Source organism: Melitaea cinxia, chromosome 5 (genome assembly GCF_905220565.1).
Source record: "Melitaea cinxia chromosome 5, ilMelCinx1.1, whole genome shotgun sequence".
In the NCBI taxonomy this organism is placed as follows: domain Eukaryota; kingdom Metazoa; phylum Arthropoda; class Insecta; order Lepidoptera; family Nymphalidae; genus Melitaea; species Melitaea cinxia.
The window spans coordinates 10,893,076-10,914,036 of record NC_059398.1 but is presented as its reverse complement, the minus strand read 5'-3'; the positions used below and the strand labels follow the sequence as shown (position 1 = coordinate 10,914,036).

General features: G+C 33.0%; 1 protein-coding gene across 1 annotated transcript in view; it reads left to right on the top strand.

The window, feature by feature from the left end:
• The window catches only part of LOC123653844 (guanylate cyclase 32E), a 65,006-nt gene that overhangs the window by 13,174 nt on the left and 30,871 nt on the right, over positions 1–20,961 (top strand). Inside the window, exons 4-9 of the mRNA XM_045589823.1 lie at positions 5,873–5,980; positions 9,501–9,623; positions 10,137–10,338; positions 10,413–10,490; positions 11,659–11,903; positions 17,714–17,859. Of these exons, the coding sequence (XP_045445779.1) occupies positions 5,873–5,980; positions 9,501–9,623; positions 10,137–10,338; positions 10,413–10,490; positions 11,659–11,903; positions 17,714–17,859 (902 nt within the window). The remainder of the gene's footprint in view (positions 1–5,872; positions 5,981–9,500; positions 9,624–10,136; positions 10,339–10,412; positions 10,491–11,658; positions 11,904–17,713; positions 17,860–20,961) is intronic.

The following is a 20,961-nucleotide window of genomic DNA, read 5'->3' as shown; positions in this document are numbered from 1 at the left end:
ACTCGTATTAAAAACATTTGCTTCCAAAAATAAACAAAATAGCATTTTCTTTCTCTTTACTAAGGATAGTTTTACGATATAGTTAACGAGAGTTTTATTTGCAACAGAGAAAGTTTACGATACTCATGACTTGTTGAAACCATTTGGTTACTTTGTGATTATGTCAGCAGATGGCATAAAATGCTTTATATGTTTGCAAAAAATATTTATTCTCACTTATGTCCTATTTATTTTAATACAAAAACCGGTTCGCGTACTTTTGTCCAAGTACAATCGCATGAAAATAAATAATTATACACGACACACGATTCATACCATCGACACATCCCACTGCTATGCATATACCTCTTTCTCCATCTAGGAGAAGGATCGGAGCTTAATCCACCACGCTGCCCCACTACGGATTGGCGGATGTTTTTTCTAATAGTAACGATCGCTATCAGATGTATATGATAACAACCGGGATTGACTGTTTAACGTACTCTCCGAGGCACGGTGGGGGGATCAACAACATCCAAACTGGAAAGAAATATAATATAATAAAAATCCCGAGCGGGAATCTAACCCGCAAACCACCGCAATCACCAACAAAATGTTTAGGCGCGTACATGGCACACACATCACTTCGCCAAAGCGGTTGTTAATAATAGTTTACTCAAAATGATTTTGTTATAAAGCATTTGTACAGTTAGTTATAAAAAGAAAATTGACGTAATTAATGATAAATTATGCTTATTATTTTTGTGTAATAACTTCATAAAACAAATCCTACAGGACTACGTGGCAATATTAATATGTTTAATACATATATACATAACAATATCCTCATGGTTTCTCCCGCTTTGACATTTTATGGTTACTGTTTCATAGTGAAGATTTATAGGGATATGGATTACGTAGACTCTGCTTGATTGTCAAAAATACAGATTTATATTGTAAGGGTTTGTCACCCTTTATCGTTATTAATAGATGGTTTTCGCATTTTCAAATATGTTTTATTTCGATACCTATGACATTGAAACCTGCTGCATTTTTATGACCAGCGTCGTTTAGTAGTCTTAAATATAGTCCAAATGAGTAAATAATATTATTAAAGTCATATTGATAGGTTATGATGGAACGTCCAAAAAAATTAAAATATTAATTTGTAAAATCTTATAACTATATACATAAGTATAATTGTTACTGTATATAACATAAGATCCGAACATATAAGGAAACTAGTCTAAGAATGAGCTAGCGTAGATGTCATCACTAACACATAACATTACACTTTATAAATATAACCCTTAAATGTCAGTGACCCGAAGACACGCGTTTTCTTATCTAATATAGATATCGAAAACTACACAAGTAGATTTGTATCAATTAGTTTAATATTCATTTTATGATGATTTGTATGGTTTCCACGTCATGACAACGACACGCAAGGTCACACTTGAAAGTCGCTAACTCGATAAATCACGAAGGTTATCAATTCTCCAGATCCGAATCGCAGATCGTAATTATTACCGAATCCTCGCAAGCGACACGTGTGACGTATCTTTACCGTTTCTTATACATTAAATTTGTCCATCTTAATACATTCTGCCATTTATTTTCACACGGAAAAAAAATAAATGTGCAACACAAGTTTGGAATACAGCTTTGAGTCCAGTTTACGTTTAAAACTCGTGATGAGGAAAACTAATAGACATTAAAATTATTAAAATAACAGAACGTTGCAGATTCAATCTCAACTACTAAATGCAATATCTGTAGAATATAATTTGAATATTTCTATAATGCACATTTTCCTCCTATTCTTTGTAATTTATTACTCGACTGCGGCGAAGCTCAAAAGAATGGTTACCTGTTCTTGATCTAAATTGGTGTTCGACTCCTAACTGCATTTCTTCAAATAGGGTTATGTAGATGTTGTGTAACACGTTATTTGTAAAAAAAAACCCTAGATCTTTTTTTAATTTTAATTTGTTTTAGTATACGAACTACTCTAACTATGTATTTCTGCATAACCGTTAAAAATTGTTTTTCTTAACTCTAAAAAACATCGATGAAGGGAAATATTAATACCAACTGCCGCATACAACTAAAAAACCGCAAATGGAACCTCAATGGAACATTATGGCCGTGGTTACACACTCACGAATGTGGAACGAGTCAATCTAAGTAACTCGTCTATTTAAACAAAGTCAAATTTAAACATGAGCTAGGATTTTTTTTCACGTGGAAATATATCTATTAAGCCTGCAGAACCCTGCATTTAAAGGAACTGAGCTAGGAGTCGAACGCCTTATATGTTTAAATGGGCAAGTTCGCTTATATGTTCCCTTTTACATGACTATTTTACAGAAATTATTTCGCTCCGTGGTTTCTGCGTATAGCACAATATTGTTAGTATCAGAAGTAAATTACATTCAGGAATCATCGGAAACCCTTATTAGTTTCGTTTATTATGCTTACTTACCTGACCAATGCACTTGGCTCGTTTTCTCCGTCAGGCAATAACAACCAATATTATAAATTCACTGTTACAATATGAGTAAATTTGGTAAAATTCGTTCGCGTACAAAAACCTGCTATATCTTATTACTTAAATTTTGCAACACAAAGACAAGTTAATTTTGATACACAAAAGTAAAAAATAAATAAGGGTCGCCCGCAGAGCACAATCCGACGTATCTTTCGGTTAATGACAACGTAAATTGCAGGCTTTTCCCAAGAAACAATTAAGTACTTCAAAAATTCCGTCTCTTTTGTGTAAGATTAAATAGAATCACTTCTTGTTAAAACGAGATTGGCCCATGTCAAAATTATTTAAAAAAATTATTAAATTATTCTTTATCTATTTTATAGATTCATATAGTACAATAAAAATAATGACTAGACTATAAATATTAAGTAAATTATAATATAAAGATTTAAAGCTGTGTCAAGAAAATGCAAGTTTGTTTAATTAATATTTATAAGTAGTCATGTTGTGTTAGTTAAGTCCTGGCCAGGTCCTAATGGCCTGGAGTGCCTGTCACTGAGGGTGCATAAAAACTTTAAAGCGCATCATTCTCTGTCTACATCAGGCTGAGTATACACACCTTACTTAAACTGTTTACCCAATAAAATGTTCAAAATTTATAAAAGAATTTAAAATAACCTTTTTATTTATAATAATAATTATTCATCAATTATAAATAGGATTTCAAACTATTCAAGTAATCTACTCATTATCATCACTTCAGCCTATCGCAGTCCACTGCTGGACATAGGCATCCACAAGTTCACGCCAAAAATGGCGTGTACACACATGTGTGTTGCCCATAGTCGTCACGCTGGGCAGGTGGGTTGGTGACCGCTTTGCTGGCTCGGTCGCACCGAAGGCACTGCTGCCCTTCTTCGGCCTGTGTATTTCAAAGCTAGCAGTTGGATGGTTATCCCGCCATCGGTCGGCTTTCTAAGTTCCAAGGTGCCAGTTACACCGTGTTATCCCTTAGTCGCCTCTTACGACACCCACGGTAAGAGAGGGGTTGACTACATTATTTAAACCGTAACCACACAGCAAGTAGGTAATCTACTAATCCTTTCCAAAAAGTAGCTCTAATTGCATTGATTTTTTTTTTCAATTTAATTCAGTATTTATAAAATATAGCAGTGTCTTTGCTTTTTATGTCTTGATTTTAAAGCAAGACATTAATCGTTTTTTTTTTTTTTTTTTTTAATTATTAACGATATTACACACTGCACTGACTCTAATGCCAATACATCAGTTTGGCAAAGGATAACTGACGGTTATAATTTATAGCTCTATTTAATGGCTGAATTGAAAGAAATTGCAAAATGCGCACTTGTTTACGAAAAATATTTTTCAACAACAGAACGTCAGTATAGTATATGCTTTTATTGAGAATTTCTAAGATAAATGAGTATTTCTTTATAATTTGCCAAACAGTTAATCTTTGTAGATAACGTCTTAAGTGCTGGATGATAAATTGCTCTTAAAACTTTATTTTCATTTAATTATAACTAAAAATAAATTTACTAACCGATGAAAAATAGGCGTAAATAAAAACTGGTGTGTAAATCGCATGAGTTATAAATATAAAAAAAAACTGCATCGCTTTTATTCTTCTTATAATCTTTTATTTAATGTGATTAAACAAGTCAGTATTTTTTAAGTTGACTGTATTTTATTATCTCTCAAAATCTATTACTCACCTCAAATGTGCCACCATGTTTATTGCATACTAGCTGTGCCCACGACTTCGTCCGCGTGGGATAAAAAAAAATATTGTTCAGTTCGTAGAGTTACAAAATAAATAAATTTCTAAAATAAAAGTAGCCTAAGTTACTCCTTATTACTTCAGCTATCTGCCAGTGAGACTGCTGTCAAAATCGGTCCAGCCGTTTCAGAGATTGGAACAAACAGACAGACAGACAGACAAAAATTATAAAAAATGTTATTTTGGTATATGTAACATGTATACATCCATAAGCATACCGTACCGTACATCCGTAAAAAGCGGTTATTTTAATATTACAAACAGACACTCCAACTTTATTCATTTGTATAAATACCTAAGTGGGTACACTGTATTTGATAGGATAACCCGCTGTAGAAAAGTCTAAAACATTTTTACTTATTCTTGTTGAGTTTCTGTTGAGTGGTATTAATGTAAGATATTTACAGTTAGAATATAATACAAATATGGTGGTATGGGTAAATATGATGACTATGGGTAACACACATAAGTTCACACCATTTTTGGCGTGAACTTGTGGAGGCCTATGTCCAGCAGTGAACTGTGATAGGCTGAAATGATGATGATGATGATAATACTACAAATAAGTGACAATGCATATACATATATATGTAACATTTATATTTTCCTGTTATGTTTTAGGTCATTTAAAACTTTTTAAATCGAAACAAGAGCTACTTTAAAAAGTCTTACCTATAAATAAAAACAATCAATACATTTTCTACAATCGTATTTTCTTTCTGTATCGACTTATAATGAGCAACAAGACGGAGAGTTAAATCAGTGGCCACAAGTGACTATTGCACTAGCGACGCGACCGTTCTCACTGTGACAATTTTTCACAACGTCAATTTTTCCTGGGCGTTTGTATTTTTTTTTTTTTTTGGTAATATGTATTACAAAGGATATCTACTAGACCGTCTGACTGTTTCTGTAATTACATACGTTTATGATCAAACTAGATTTGTTATATAAAATGGGTATTCATGCTAAGCAATAAAGAAATAAGTACACTTTAACGAAACCTGTATATTAAAATAAAATACAAAAACCAGTGTGCTTTAGCCACACGTCTGAAGTAAAACTTACGAAACGTAATTCTCTCTCTTTATATGTTCACTAAATAATATCTCCGTCTCAGCTTCCATTCGCCTGGCACGATCACACTTTTCGTAACGCTCTCGTCACACATTCACCAGCTTACTCCTCAAGTTGAGCGTGCATAAAGAAGTTTTACTTAAAAAATATTATAGGCAATCTCGTGATAAAAGAATGGAATTGAAAGGAATAAGCTCTAAATTCTTATTCCTAATACAAAAGGTCTGTGCCCTGCAAGTGTGTGGGTTGTTACAACACAGTAAAATAAATTAAAAATATATGTACATAAAAAGTAAGCATATAGCGTATAAAAGCTACATACAGATATTGTCCGTGACATTAAATAAGTGGTAGATGGTCCCATAAAAGTCAACAACAAGTATTTAAAATTATGTAATTGTTAATATATACTTTGTAATTGTATTGAGACTAACATAAACATACTTACATATATACCGATAGATATAAACTTTTATTGCTTAGTAACGTTTTAAAAATTATTTTAATTACTCTCAAATCAGGTTGCCGCTCTGTGGGCCGCCAATGTGTCTGCGTTCATTGGTCCTCAAGAAACGTGTGTGCATGAAGGACGCATGGCCGCCGCCTTCAACTTGCCCATGGTCAGCTACGTACGTAAGCTTAAAATTTCTCTCATATTTTAGGACAATACGAGTATATTGTCTTTAAAATCAATTCCAAATAGGATGTGGTTCTCAATTCAAGTTATAGCTTCAATTTTTATTATCTATATGTAACGCAAGATTTTCACCAATTCGCAAAAATGAAAATATAAATTTTGTGAAAGACCATTTGTAAAAAACATTGAGAGCGTTTTTTCACTTAACGGTAAATTGCCTCCGACACTGAGGAAACTATATTGCTTTTTCAAGACGCGATTGCAGATCGCAAGTATGGGTGGTAACTAGTGATCAATCACGGTCTGTCGATACCACACCAAAACCTCCCATAAAACCCTACGAAAACATTATGGGTTTGAGACGTAAAGAAATTTTATGACTGTAGGTAAACTATGTCTTCTGTAACTCCTTAGTTACATTTTAACGCATTACACGCGAATAGTAGTGCCTACATGTGATTTAATTTAATACCCCTTGCTTTTATCTACCCTATAATGTATTACGCATCTACTTGTTTAGGAAGAGGTTTTCGACCGTATATATATAAAAAAAAAATTATTATATTCGGGGATAACTTCGTCGTTTATGAACTGATTTTGATAATTCTTTTTTGTTGGAAAGGTGATATCCCAGGTGTGGTACCACGATAAGTAAACCAGGATCTGATGATGGGATCCCAGAGAAATCGAGGAAAACCCTTGAAAATTCGCACAGCTTTTTACTGGGTGTACCGATTTGATGATTTTTAATTTAATCGAAAGGCGATGTTTATCATGTGGTTACATTTAAATTTCATCGAGATTTGATTACAACTTTTGGAGTAATCTTTGATAATGCGTATTTACTTGACTATTTTTTCGTCTACCTACGTTGTATTACTTGTCGATGTAATTGAAGTCGGTTTTTTTTCGTTTGCCAGCAAACACAATTATGTGTGAAAAAATACATATACATTTAAAAAAATGTCGTGTCAAATAATTGTAAATAAAAAAAACAACAGATTTGCGTATTACCTACTTGTTGAATCTAAATTATTTTATGAATATTTTCATTTTTTTGGAATTTATTGGAGTTTACTCCTTAATAATCGATTTTCATATAAGGCTGGCATATATCCTGGGGGGATTGGGGATTGGGTCGGCAACGCGCTTGCGATACTTCTGGTGTTGCAGGTGTCTATAAGCTACGGTAATCGCTTACCATCAGGTGAGCCGTACGCTTGTTTGCCGACCTAGTGACATAAAAAAAAGGCTCCCGGTATGAAAAAAATATGAGGAGTAAAATCTACTGAACGAATGACCTCGTTACGTTTCTCGTAACGTTTTAATAACGCCATGTATCGGATCGTGCGTCGGAGCTGACACACACTTTTGTTATATAGGTAGATAGTTCTATACTGAGTGATATTATTTAAATATTATAATGCCGACAGAGAAAATTTTCTCGTAAGAAACTAAAAATCTCTACTTTGCGTTCAAAGAACTAAAAATAAAAATCAAAATCATACAATAATAAGATAATATATATTATTGAGGAATATTTGAGGTGAAAGCATTAGTTTTCCCTAACACAATACGCAACAGTAACGTGTCGTTAAATGAAAAACTACAATGACTATCGTCACTCCAGTAAATCAACCACGAGATACGCATATTGTTATCGTTTAATGAAAATATGCTTTGAGTGTGGGGCTTTATTTATGGCATTGCTAACAAGATTTTCTTATTAAATATAATTTTGAATGTAATTAAGGTGGTATTCATTAATAATCTGAACGTGGATTGAATGTAGAAACGTCTATTTGTTAATTTCTAACGAGAAAGCGGAGTTATGGAAACCGTAACTACGATTAATGTATCAGAATTAAATACTCTCCATATCACGTAATCAATACATATAATAAAAATGTAACGGGTCTCTGTCTGTACATTTAATATGTGAAAAAATATTATTGGGACCTTTATCAACGCAAATAGCACCCAAAACAATGATTTTCAGAATTTTTGTCTGTTTGTCTGTGCATTTGTGCACGCTAATCTCTGAAATGGCTTATCCGATTTGGATGTGGTTTTTACTAATATATTGTGGCAAGCTTAGCTTAATAATTGTTTCATTTTAATCGGTTCATCAATAAAAAAGTTATGCCAATTAAGGAATCACGTTGAACATGTAAAGTCACTATTCCACGCGGACGAAGTCGCGAGCATAGCTAGTATATAGTACGTATGTAAAATTGTATATGGTACATGTTCAATGACGAATTGTCATAGCGGTCACAGCAATGGCTGTAACGCTACTGATCACTGGTTCGATCCTTGATCATGACAAAACTATTAGTCGTTGTCAAGGCATGGATGTAGTGTGTTTATGTTGTGTGTTCATGTTGTGTGTTCTTCCGAACCCAAAACATATTATTTAATACTTCCAAATTTTATTGAATTTATCTTTCATTTAAATATTAAAGTTTACAACAAAATTCGTTGATAAATATTTGTCTAAACTGTTTATTTAATTTAAACAAGTGTTTGCTATCTTTCTTTTAATCAATTATTTTAATTTAAGGTACTTTCAGCTTTCCGTTTAGAAAAACAAAAATAAATAGAGTTGACAAAATTTTATCTTAATTTTATGTAAATTGGTCGCCCCTAAGCGCAATCTGGTCTGACTTTCCAATTTCTTTAATCTTGCCAGTGATCCTAAAATTATATTGACAGCTTTGATCATATCGCATTAAGATATATAGTGTTTACTTAATTCATTACCATTAAAGTCTAAAATAAAATAGTTTTAAGTTTTGTATTTAAGTAGAAAATACAATTTATTCTATTCAAGGGTGTTACCATTTTACTTTAAGTCTGATATTTAGTTTTATTTTTGTATTAGAATGTTATCATATATAAATATGTATTAAACAATTTCAATGTGTTTCGTCTGTAGACTATCAATGGTTTAAATATTACACTGTTTTTTTTTCCATGGCCTCCTTTTGTTTTCTACTTTAAGTTGAATACTACTAATTATGTTATTATTGGCTATGAACTGAAACATGCTGACTAGAATAATGAAATACTAGCTTATTCTTTAGTCCATGGAATAATAAGTAATATAAATTTATATAAAAAATACTAGCTGTGCCTCGCGGATTCAATCACTTTAATTTGAGGAAAAAAATAGCCTATAGCCTTCCTCGTTAAATGGGCTATCCACCAAAAAAATAAATTTTCAATTCAGCCCAGTATTTCCTGAGATTAGCGCACTTAAAGAAACAAACTTTTCAGTTATAACATTAGTATATATGTATAGATTTGCTCTCAGAAATGGTCGTATGCAATAGAAAACGTTTAGTTATTTCATATCTATTTAGCCAGTAGATACGGTATTGGCGGGTTTTTCCGCGTACATCCAGATTTTGTGAGAATTCCGGGGGCACTTGAAAACACACAGATATTTTGAAATCACAGACAGATACTACAATTTCATTTATATGTATAGATAAAGTATTTTGTTCCAGTACTGTAGAGACGTAGCGAGCTCCAAAAAACACGTGTACGCAACGTTCGCCCGCACCCGGCCTTCGGACATCGACATATCGCGCTCCGTCATCGCCGTGCTCACGCATTTTAATTTCATGCATGTAAACATATCAAATACTTACCAGAAAACTATAAACAATGTCGTTTTACTTGAAAAGTTTTACAGGATTAAAAAAGATAAGAAGATTTGCGATTTCCCAAAACTTTTCTTTTTTAATATACAACTAAGTAGGTGGACTAACAAGCAGATGGATTACCAATGGTAAGCAATTACCGTAGCTTAGAGACGGCTGCAACACCAGAAGCATTGCAATACCAAAAGTCGGTCCTACCCCCAATCCCCCACCCAGGATCTCTGGTCACCTTACTCACCACAGGAACACAACACTACTTGAAAGCTCTATTATTTAGCTGTGATCTTCTGTAAGGTCGAGGTAAGGTACTTCCCTAGTTAGGCTGCTCCAGATATTGAACTGGTTATTTCCTGCCTTTCAGTTTACTGTTCCCTACCTCAGTTGCAATGAAATGTAATGAAAAGTACAAAATTATGACAGTTTAAAACGTGATAGTAGATTCGAAACGTTGATCCCTGGTGATTAAAGTCTTTTTTACAGATTGCTATCGTCTATCTGAATGCACCGAACCATGATTTCTCTAGACTGGCATTCGCTATAATAACAGCTGCTAAGGATAAGAAAATAGCAGTCCGAACCGTTCAAGTATACCGTCAGCCTTATTACTACGGAGACATAGCAGAGAATATAACTCGAAATCCATTCCACGATATTGTTAGAGAAACATACAAAGATACTAGAAGTGAGTTATATATGAGCTGCAATTACTTTTATCTGCAAACATTGTGGAAAACTAAAAGGTTGTTCGTGTTTCAGTTTATGTGTCGGTTGGCTATTATCACGACCACATCGGACTCATGCAGGCCTTGGATGCAATGAAGTTATTAGATACAGGTAAGACATAATAATCATTTACAGCGCCACTGCGAAAGAAACATATTTTAAAAGGAAAATGTAGTCAAGAAAGTGATACCCACGCTAATGAAATGGAACATTATAGGTACTCCATGCTGCTCTATCAATTTCTCGGTTGAAAAATATGAGGGAATAAATTCGATAAGCCGCGACTAATATATGTGTCTAGAATGTTTCTATTGTTGTCTCAGAAATAACATCACTTTATTTCGAGTGGTAAAGTTTTGTTAACGTTATGAAAAGTACAAAATTATGACAATTTTTAGTTACAAGAAATTTTATTGTTCATTTCATTCCACTATTGTCTATATAACACTATCTTTTAATTACTGCTTTATATAATTTTTATTTTTTAATATCATCTAAAAAGATCTGAGTTTTGTAAAGAAAAATATTTTTAAGAAAATATATCAATTTTTCATAACCGTTCTGGTTTAGTATTGCGAAAATTCTATTAAAGGTCATATTCAGGGTCCATTCCTGCTTGAAATAGATACCAATTTATGTTCATATAAATACGTATTACTGGCTTAGGCGTTATTTATTTGATTATTTCTAAGCAACGTTTATTATTTCTTTAGAACCTCAAGTTACCTTAAGAATCTTAAAGTACTTCCGAAAACAAGCAAAGCAAGCAATAATAATTGTTGCTCTTAATAGGAAAAATATGTAATGTATGTAAAATATTAAAGATAGAGTAGCGTAGAGAATTAGTTCTTCTTAAGTAAAGCCTACCTTCAATGTTGTTGCCTTCCTTCAATGTTGTTTGACTAGCCCGTTCACGCAGTTTGTAGTGCCCTGCTTTCTGATCCGAGGGTTGTGGGTTCGATTCCCACCCCGAGTCTGGGTGTCACATACATTAATTTACATATGTAGTATTTATATATATGTATATCGAAAAAAAATATGTAGCTATACCAGTCGGCTGGTACCTGTAACACAAGCTTGCACAAGCACAAGTTGCACAAGTTGCACAAGTTGCTTAATTTAGGAACAGACGACCGTGTGTGTATGTTGTAGATATTTATATTTATTTATTTATAATGTGGAGAGAAGTAGTAGAATCTTCACATGCTGTTTTAACTCAGTTGAAATGTTTTTACAACAAACTTAAATTCGGAATGTTAATCTACGATTAAAATTGTAGGTGAATACGCGGCAATCGGTGTTGATGTTGAAAAATATGAGCCAGAAGAGGCAATCAGGTATCTGTCGGGTCCATTACGGAAAGAGCCCGGACCCAATGTCCCGAAGGCTTTCCGGTCGTATCTCGCAGTGGCTCCTTCCCCCGCACCCTCCTACCCTGCTTTCGCCAGGGAAGTGAACCGACGACTGCAGATGCCGCCTTTTAACTTCACCAATCCTTTGCTCGCATTAGGCGGAGAAAAAGTCGTAAGTATTCCTTACACTTTTCATTCCATAAAATTGAAATAAAATAAAACCAGTGTTTGCCAACCCTAACTCTCCTCATGAGCTTGGGCTACCTTACTCGCCACAGGAGAATACAACACTACTTGAGAGCAGTATTATTTAGCTTGAGATCTTCTGTAAGTCCTACCTTAAAATATTTATTTCGCCATAAGGATTATACACACTTAACCAATGTCACAAAATTGTCTACATTCTCGAAAAAAAATAACTTAACAATACGTTAAAAAAATCAAAAACAAAAGTCAAGGTAGCAAACAACAAGCTATATTAAAAAATTACTACATATTAACATTAGGTACATTACAAATTTAGGTAATGTACAGTGTTTATCCAGCAACCTTGCCTTAGTCACAATAATTAGTACACACTAAATCCTAGTGTCTCGGAAGACATCATTCTCCTATTATATCATCGGCTTTATTAAGTAATACAATAAATTAATTAATTGCCTAGGTAGGCCGTGAGCAAAAAAAACCGGAAAAAGAGTACTATCGGTATTTTTTTTTATTTGATGTCGTATGGAAGGCAAAAAACGTAACAGTATGGCTACGAAATTATCAGAACAAACAAGAGACAGCCAATCGTGTGTGGCGAAATCACCACATGCCCATGACATAGACTGGTCGAGCTTTATTCAATCCCATACCTTTTCATCGTTAAGGTATTTCATGGATGTTATGATGAGATTTATAAATTATTCCATAAAGTTCGCACATAATAGTATTTTTTAAACTTCTGTAAATATAGAGAATGAACCGCAGTCGTAATCTCATTATATACTAGCTGTGCCCGCGACTTCGTCCGTTGGGAATTAAAAAAAATTATTGTTCAATTAGCAGAGTTACAAAATAAATAAATTTCTAGAATAAAATTAGCCTAAGTTATTACATAAGCTGCCAGTAAAAATCCCGTCAAAATTGATTGAGCCCTTTCAGAGATTAGCCGGAACAGACAGACAGACAGACAAAAATTGTAAAAAATGGTATTTTCGTATAGTGCCGTATCATTACATCCGTAAATCATTTAATATTACAAACAGACACTCCAATTTTATTTATTTGTATAGATTATAATTGTGTTTGCTCGCAAACGAAAAAAAAACCGACTTCAATTACATCGACAAGTAACACAACGTAGATCGACGAAAAAATAGTCAAGTAACTACGCGTTATCAAAGATTACTCAAAAAGTAGTTATCAGATCTCGATAAAATTTATATGTGACCACATGATAGACATCAGCTTTCGATTAAATTAAAAATTATTAAAATCGGTACACCCAGTAAAAAGTTATTACGGATTTTTGAGAGTTTCCCTCGATTTCTCTGGGATCCCATCACCAGATCCTGGTTTTCTTATCACGGTACCAAACTAGGGATATCTCCTTTCCAACAAAAAAATAATTATCAAAATCGGTACATCCAGTAGAAAGTTATGCGGTATAATACAACGTAGGTCGACGAAAAAAGCGTCAAGTAAAAACGCATTATTAGATATAACTCGAAAAGTAGTTGTTAGATCTCAAATAAATTTAAATGGGACCAATTGGCACACACCGCCTTTCGATTAAAACAAAATTTGTCGAAATCGGTCCACCCGGTCAAAAGTTCTGATGTAACATACATAAAAAAAAAAAAAAAAATACAGTCGAATTGAGAACCTCCTCCTTTTTTGGAAGTCGGTTAAAAATAGAAATTCCATTAAAGAAACAACTTTTTTTTAAGCCGGCATTTAGGAAATGGTAATTTGTGACCGGTAATGAGTGTTACATATATATATTGAGACATGTCGATCGCTATGGCTAATGCACCGAATTTCTTCGTTAGATTCAACCATTTTGGTGGCCAGAACAACAAATGAAAAGTTTACATAGACATTAAAGCTCCAGTATCTGGGGGGTCTCGAATAATATCCCCCACCAGTTATTCTAAATATACAAACAATATTAAAACATAAAGTAAACAGTCTATAATATATAACGTTTTAACTTCTACATTATGATATATTCAACTAACCTACATTTATATTATAAGAAATAAATAAATTCTCTCCTACACAAACGGTAAACATAAGTCATAATTCTTTTACGTATAAGTTAATATCAACAACCAAACTAGTCCGAATTAGTAAAGTTTGTTATAATATTGTAGTAGAGTTAGCTGTCCCTTAGGCTGACTTAACTAATTATTTGCACAAAGAATACAAATAAGATCTACATATCCACAATAAACTATACAGGTACATTCTGTTTCTGTATAATCTAGAATGATGTCACCAAAAAGATAAAATAAATTCACTTATACGCAAAACAAGTTACCGCAACTCGAAACATGTATCTCTAAATAAAAGTAGGTATTGTATGTTTAAATAGAAATTATTATTATTTAAATGTAATGTTAATTTACATATTGTACATATAAGTACGTCATTTTGTATTCGATTTTGTTAATATTAAATTTGTTTGTATTAGCTATAAGTTAACTATATCAAATTGTTCGCGATCAATTTGTTACGTAGGTATTTTTAGCCTTTTGTTATCAGCTCATAACCGGATAGCAGATAGCATTACTGTTGACCCAAATTTCCAAATGGTTATTGTGATAATTTGCATACTTCTTTAAGAACTAGGCTAATAAGTCGAATATATACTAACATTATCCTAATGATTAATCTTTACCTTCAGTAAGAACTGAATGTTTTTTCATGTATTTTCTAGTAGCATTTTTTGGCAGTAAGTAACGATTGAACTAAATTTCCTTTTTTTTAAATCTGCGTTAATATTCCTAATAGTATATAAGATATACCGAATTTATTATAAAAGATAGATACTATTCGATTAATATAATTCGTCATTCGGATAATTATAATATGGTGTTTGAGTAACCCATCGGTATAGGTAATTTTTTTAACGAAAACTTAATTCCAATAAAGAGAAAAAGTTATTTGTGTTTTAGTAATTTTATAGTACCAGAAGATTGAAGAAAAGTTTACCTTTTTTCATTATGGATGCAATAAGTCGATATTAGTTACAAGAGATACTGTGAAACTAAACTTTTTTCATTCAATAATAATCATTAAAGGAACGGCTTATGAACAAGTTTTGGTTGTTATGGTAGCGTTCTTATCCTACGTAATATAAAATACAATTAATTAACAACATATGAAGTATTTCGAATAAGTTTATATTTTACTAGAAAGTAATTAGATTTTCTTTCGAATTTCTCTTCAATTATATTTTGTATTATTTTTCAATTCGAATAATTCGAACAACTCCTTTCTAGAACCAAAAACACGCGATTTGATCTTTCGAATGAAACATGAGTACTTACATATCTGCTTAAAGAATACCTAATATTATGTATCTTTTATTTTACTAAATGATGGGTTACTTTAAGTGTATATGGCGTTGAATTGTGGGAAAGATACAAATTAGGGGAGAGTGGCCCGACGATGTCACGATGATACTTTTTACGATATACGTGAGATGAATATTAAACAAATTAAATACTTTAGAAACTCTGGCCTTTGCCGTATTTACCATATACTGAAATAAAAATTTACTATAAAGTTCTATTTACAAGACTTGTTAAATTAATAACTATAATAGTACTAACCTATAATATAAAAGTATGCAAAACCTTTGGTGGTAAAAGTCTTCTGCTCCTGCGAATAAGAAGGGAAAGATTTAATGTGCCTCGCTCTTCTATCACCGGTAGGTAGATTTCAGATGTTTCAGAATTTCTTAAACAATTGGTTTTCTCACAACGTTTTTCTTAACCATCGAAGAGAAGAAAATTTTATACTTAAAAATTTCTTGAACTAGCCCAGATATAAACCGGCATAGCTCAATTAACGGCTCCGCGTTAACTTTTTAACTGAGGTAGGGCACAGCAGGAATTTCCTGCTCAAAATATGGAGCAGCCCGACTGGGGTAGTACCTCGACCTTACAGAAGACACACACAGCTAAATAATACTGTTTTCAAGCAGTATTGTGTTCCTGTTGGTGAGTAAGGTGACCAGAGCTCCTGGGGGGATTGGGGATTGGGTCGGCAACGCGCTTGCGATGCTTCTGCTGTTGCAGGCGTCTATAAGCTACGGTAATCTCTTACCATCAGGTGAGCCGGACGCTTGTTCGGAGACCTAGTGATATAAAAAAAAAACTTATTAGTGTAAATATTTAAACATGATGATACATATCGAAAATTTTTAAATTCTCTTAAAATGTTCCGGGCACGATTATCTTACGTTATACGGTTATTGAATATTATTTTTGTTATCAAACTCATATAATATCTGTCAGCTAATAAAAGTGCTGTAAAGCTACAACTTTGCAGTTTTTTAATAACGTCATACACGTTAGACATATTCTTGGAACATCGAGATATTTCTGCGAATAAGATTCCTATTGCTCTTTTTAAATTAAAATTGACGAAACAATTTCCGTTTTTCTTTCCTGCCAAGAAAAGTCAAAGAAAGCTATAAAACAATCTACACTTATCGCGATCTTCACGTTCTGATCTTAAATATATCAATACAAGTTGTGTGCAGGTCTCTTTAAACGGCGTTAAAGTGCAAACAAGATAACGATAAGTACAAAATTAAGATTATAAATAAAATCCCAAAAATATGTTAACTGATATTTAGATAATTTGATAAAGAGATAAAATAATTTTGATCATGATGGGTATATTACACTTTATGGACTTTTTTTTAAGACTTAATAATAACAAGCGTTGTATATCAATAAAATAATAAACAATTTATTCTATACAGAAAATAGGTCTTAGTCACTGCCTAAAGAGCTGTTTTAAAACACACCAGTACAACATCTTGCCGTGAGTCGCTCGCAACGTTTGCTGTTGCAATCTGTTGTAAGCAATTCATCTTAAATTTGGGATTCCAAAAGGGAGCTTGAAATAACAATTTAACGGTCTTATTCCCATCTTTTATATTGTTTGCCAAGTCTAGCAAACCAATATGTTACAATTCAGCTCTACATTTCTCAGTTACAACCCATTAATTAACCCCGTCTTTACTTTACTGGTTTATCCTTAAAATACCTCTGTTCTTGACGCAATACTTTAATGAGTTTTTTTTTTCATTTATTAGTACAATGATGCAGTAAAGTAAGTCAAATTAGACTTTATATTTTTGGCTCTATATAAACATGTTTTATAAAGTATTAAAATATTTGCATCATATACGTACACGACCTGGCGTTTCCTTTTATATTTAACAGTAACATTATATTGTAAAATAGGCTAGTTAAATTACAGTAATGTACTAACTTAAAAAAAACTAGCTTTTTTACAACTTTCACTATGATGATGATATTTAATAAATAAGAGATGATTGTTAGTAAGAAGAAAATATTATTCGTTTATGATATTGGACTGAAATTAAAATAAAGAAAGAAAAAAATAATAATTTAACGTGACGAGTAAGAGAGCCAGAATCTTAAATGTACTTGTGACGTCTTATGGTACAAGACGTCCACAGGCTATCACTTACCGTCATTAACATTTTATTACACTTTTTAAAGAGTAACTGCGGAGTTGCTTGTCTATTCGTCTCTGCAGACTTTATATTCCAAATCGATAGAAGCTACATCATAATTAATTTATTAAAACTAATATAATTTTAATTTGTAAAATGACAATTTTAACGTGCTTTTAAGCCTATTTCAATAAAGTAAATTTTGATTTCGATCAAGCGACCCGTTTGCTTGTTTGTCACCCTAGTAATAACAAAAAAATAAAACATTTGTCCAGATCCCAGTCGAAGCGGCGTGGCTCCACGACGCGGTGTGGGTGTACGCGCGGGCGCTGGCCGATGCTTTACGGACAGGCGAAGGAGCGCGAGACGGCCGTGCCATCGCCGTCCGGATGAGGAATACTACGTATCGTAGTGTCATGGGGTGAGGTTTTTTTTATTTTGCTAAACTAAAATAGTTAGTCCGCCATATTGGATTAGACTGACGTCACTTTATTCGAATTATTCTTAGCAAGCCCTTTAATTTGATACCCATATTGTAGAAATGCATTTAAAATAACTAGTCCGCCATCTTGGATATACCGCCATGTTGGATTTAGAATGATGTCACAAAGTTAACCATGCATTGTCATCCAAATTGAACTTGTATACAAAATTGAAGCTCATTAGGTTGAAGCTATCTGCTTCAAAATTGAGTTGCTATATTTCACCCGAACAAACATACATACATACATACACACATACATACATTGCAAGCTAAATAAAACCCTTACATTTGATACCCATATTGTAGAAGTGCATTAAAAATAACTACTCCCCCATCTTGGATAAGCCGCCATGTTCGATTTAGAATGACGTCTCAAAATTAACCATGCATTGTCATCTAAATTGAACTAGTATACAAAATTTTAGCTCAATTGGTTCATCTGCTTCAAAATTATGTTGCAAGATTTCTCCCGAATTTACATACATACCATTGCAAGTTAAATAAAAGCTTGTAAAAAATGAATGTTGCTAAGCGCATAACTCGAGAATGGGTCAACCAATTCGGCTATTTTTTTTTTTTGGTATGTTTATTAAGGCCCACGGAATGATTAAATCCTAAAAAAAGTAGTATAAAAAACTTATTCAAATTTTTACTAATAACTATTGACAGATCGAAGTCTGTCCGGTCAGCTAGTAATGTAATAAAAATAAATTAGTATATAATTACCTAATCAAAACGTCTTGTTCGATATTATTTATGTTAAACGTAGTGGCACGCCCTGGCTTCACATAGGTAGGTATATACAATTTACAAATGCAAAAATAAGTGTATTTAGAGCTATATACTATTAAATAGGTAGGTGTCTTGTGATAGGTCTTGTTCATTGTCTATCTTAAGAGTGTATGCTACCTCAAATTGATTATTTTCCACTCGGCAGGATGTCCATATCTTCCAAACTGCTGAATATTTAAGTTTGAAATTTATGTATGGTAAAGTTCAGGACATAAACTATCTTTCATATGTTTCGAAAACACGATTCCATAAAATTTTCTCGATACAAAAAAATCGCAAAATTACCTCTAATTTTGTATTAAAACCTTAATATCTCAGTAAATATAGAAGTTATGGACTTGAGATTAAGCATGGTAATTAAAATAAGTATGAAGAACATTTCATATGTTGCGTTTTTAAAAAAATAACTATTGGTAATGTTTGTGGGGAGAAAATACATATAATTCGCGCGATGAACAACCAAGCGCTCTCAATTCTCATGTGTTTTTAGTATGGGTGAAATCTGAATTCGAGCTGAGGTAGTGTAGCCCCTTAATTATGAGCTTTATCGAAGTAGATATTATTTAAAAAATTTAGAAAGAAAAGAAATTTTAAACTGAACGTCACAATTTTTGAATTTTCATACTCAAAACTCTAAGTGGTACTCTTGCGGACATGAGACACGTGATTTTTATTTATAATAAGTTGATGAGGAGATTTCACATCTAAAGCGGTTGCCTTACACATACAAAAGGGTTAAATACAGATGTCCACAAACGTTATGCCGGGATATATAAACCCAAGTAGATTATGATTCGATGACAAGGGTCGACATGGGTTACATTGATAGCACTTTCATATTAAGGAAAACGTAGAATGGGTAACGGACCGTTCAGGGTAATTCAATAAAAAAAATTACAAGCTTAATTGATTTGAGCGCTTGATAGTAGCTTGATATTTTTGTTTCTATGCTACAATGACATTTATATCGAATGATACGTTTTATCTATGTACTAAAATTATTGATCATTCCTAAAGTAGTGACTCAAATTGATATTACAAATTACACAGCTACTTCCACTGCCAGTAGACAATGCACTCAATAAACCTCACGTGTGCCTATATTACGTAACATGGACGCGTTAATATGCTTAGAACGTACTTGACCGTGCTTCTGAGCTAAACTATCCTTACTACCAGATTAGTATATCATCAATTTTGGCGAAGCTCCAACACCCTAGTGACATTATTGACATATACACAACGCTACAGAACATACGAGCCAAATAAAAACATTTGTGAAACATACGTATGTATGAGTAATAAATATTAAACAATATTAAATTGACATTAATTTTGTGACTTACATTATTAATACATATAAATGAAATAAAGACCGAAAATCTAAGGATTAAAACATATGACTAACTTTAACTACTACACTACACTATATACACTACTACTATACTATTAAAATTATATTATGACACATCGTTTATTAACCAACTTTATCATCAAATTTTTCTTCTATTTTAATTAGAAGAAAATTTTTGTACCAGTGACTAGAGCTCCTGGGGGGAATCGAGGAAGGGCTCGGCAACCCGCTTGCGATGCTTCTGGTGTTGCAGACGTCTATAAACAACGGCAATCGCTTACCATCAGGGAACTGTACACTTGTTTGCCGACCAAGCTATATTTAAAAAAAAGAAATTTGATAAATAAATTCCTGTTAATCTATCCATCCATCCATCAGCCCTTACAAGTCCACAGCTGGACGTAGGCCTCCCCTAACGCTCGCCACTCCATTCGGTTTTATGTCCTCTGAATCCAGCGGCTTCCAGCAGTTTTCCTTACATCGTCAGTCCACCTGGTTGGAGGGCGGCCTGCGCTTCTTTTGCCGAGATGCGGTCGCCATTCGAGAACCTTTCTTCTCCATCGGTTGTCGGTTCTTGTAACAATATGGCCTGCCCATTGCCACTTTAGCTTGCAAAAATAATAATTTTGAGAGCTATGTTGATAACCTTCGTTTGTCTTCGTTCCTGTTAATAAAACTTAATAAGCCGACAGTTTAAAAGATAATAAAGCGACTATTACACATCTTTTGCAAAATTAATAGTTTGATAATAATTACAGTGACAAAGTAATTTATTAAAATGTTTAGCGCCATGTTATCGGAAACATTAATTGTGGTTCTGTGACTTGTCCATCTGTTATTTGCACTACAATGTTGTGGTATTAAAACGTACAAAATATGAAATAGACGAGGAC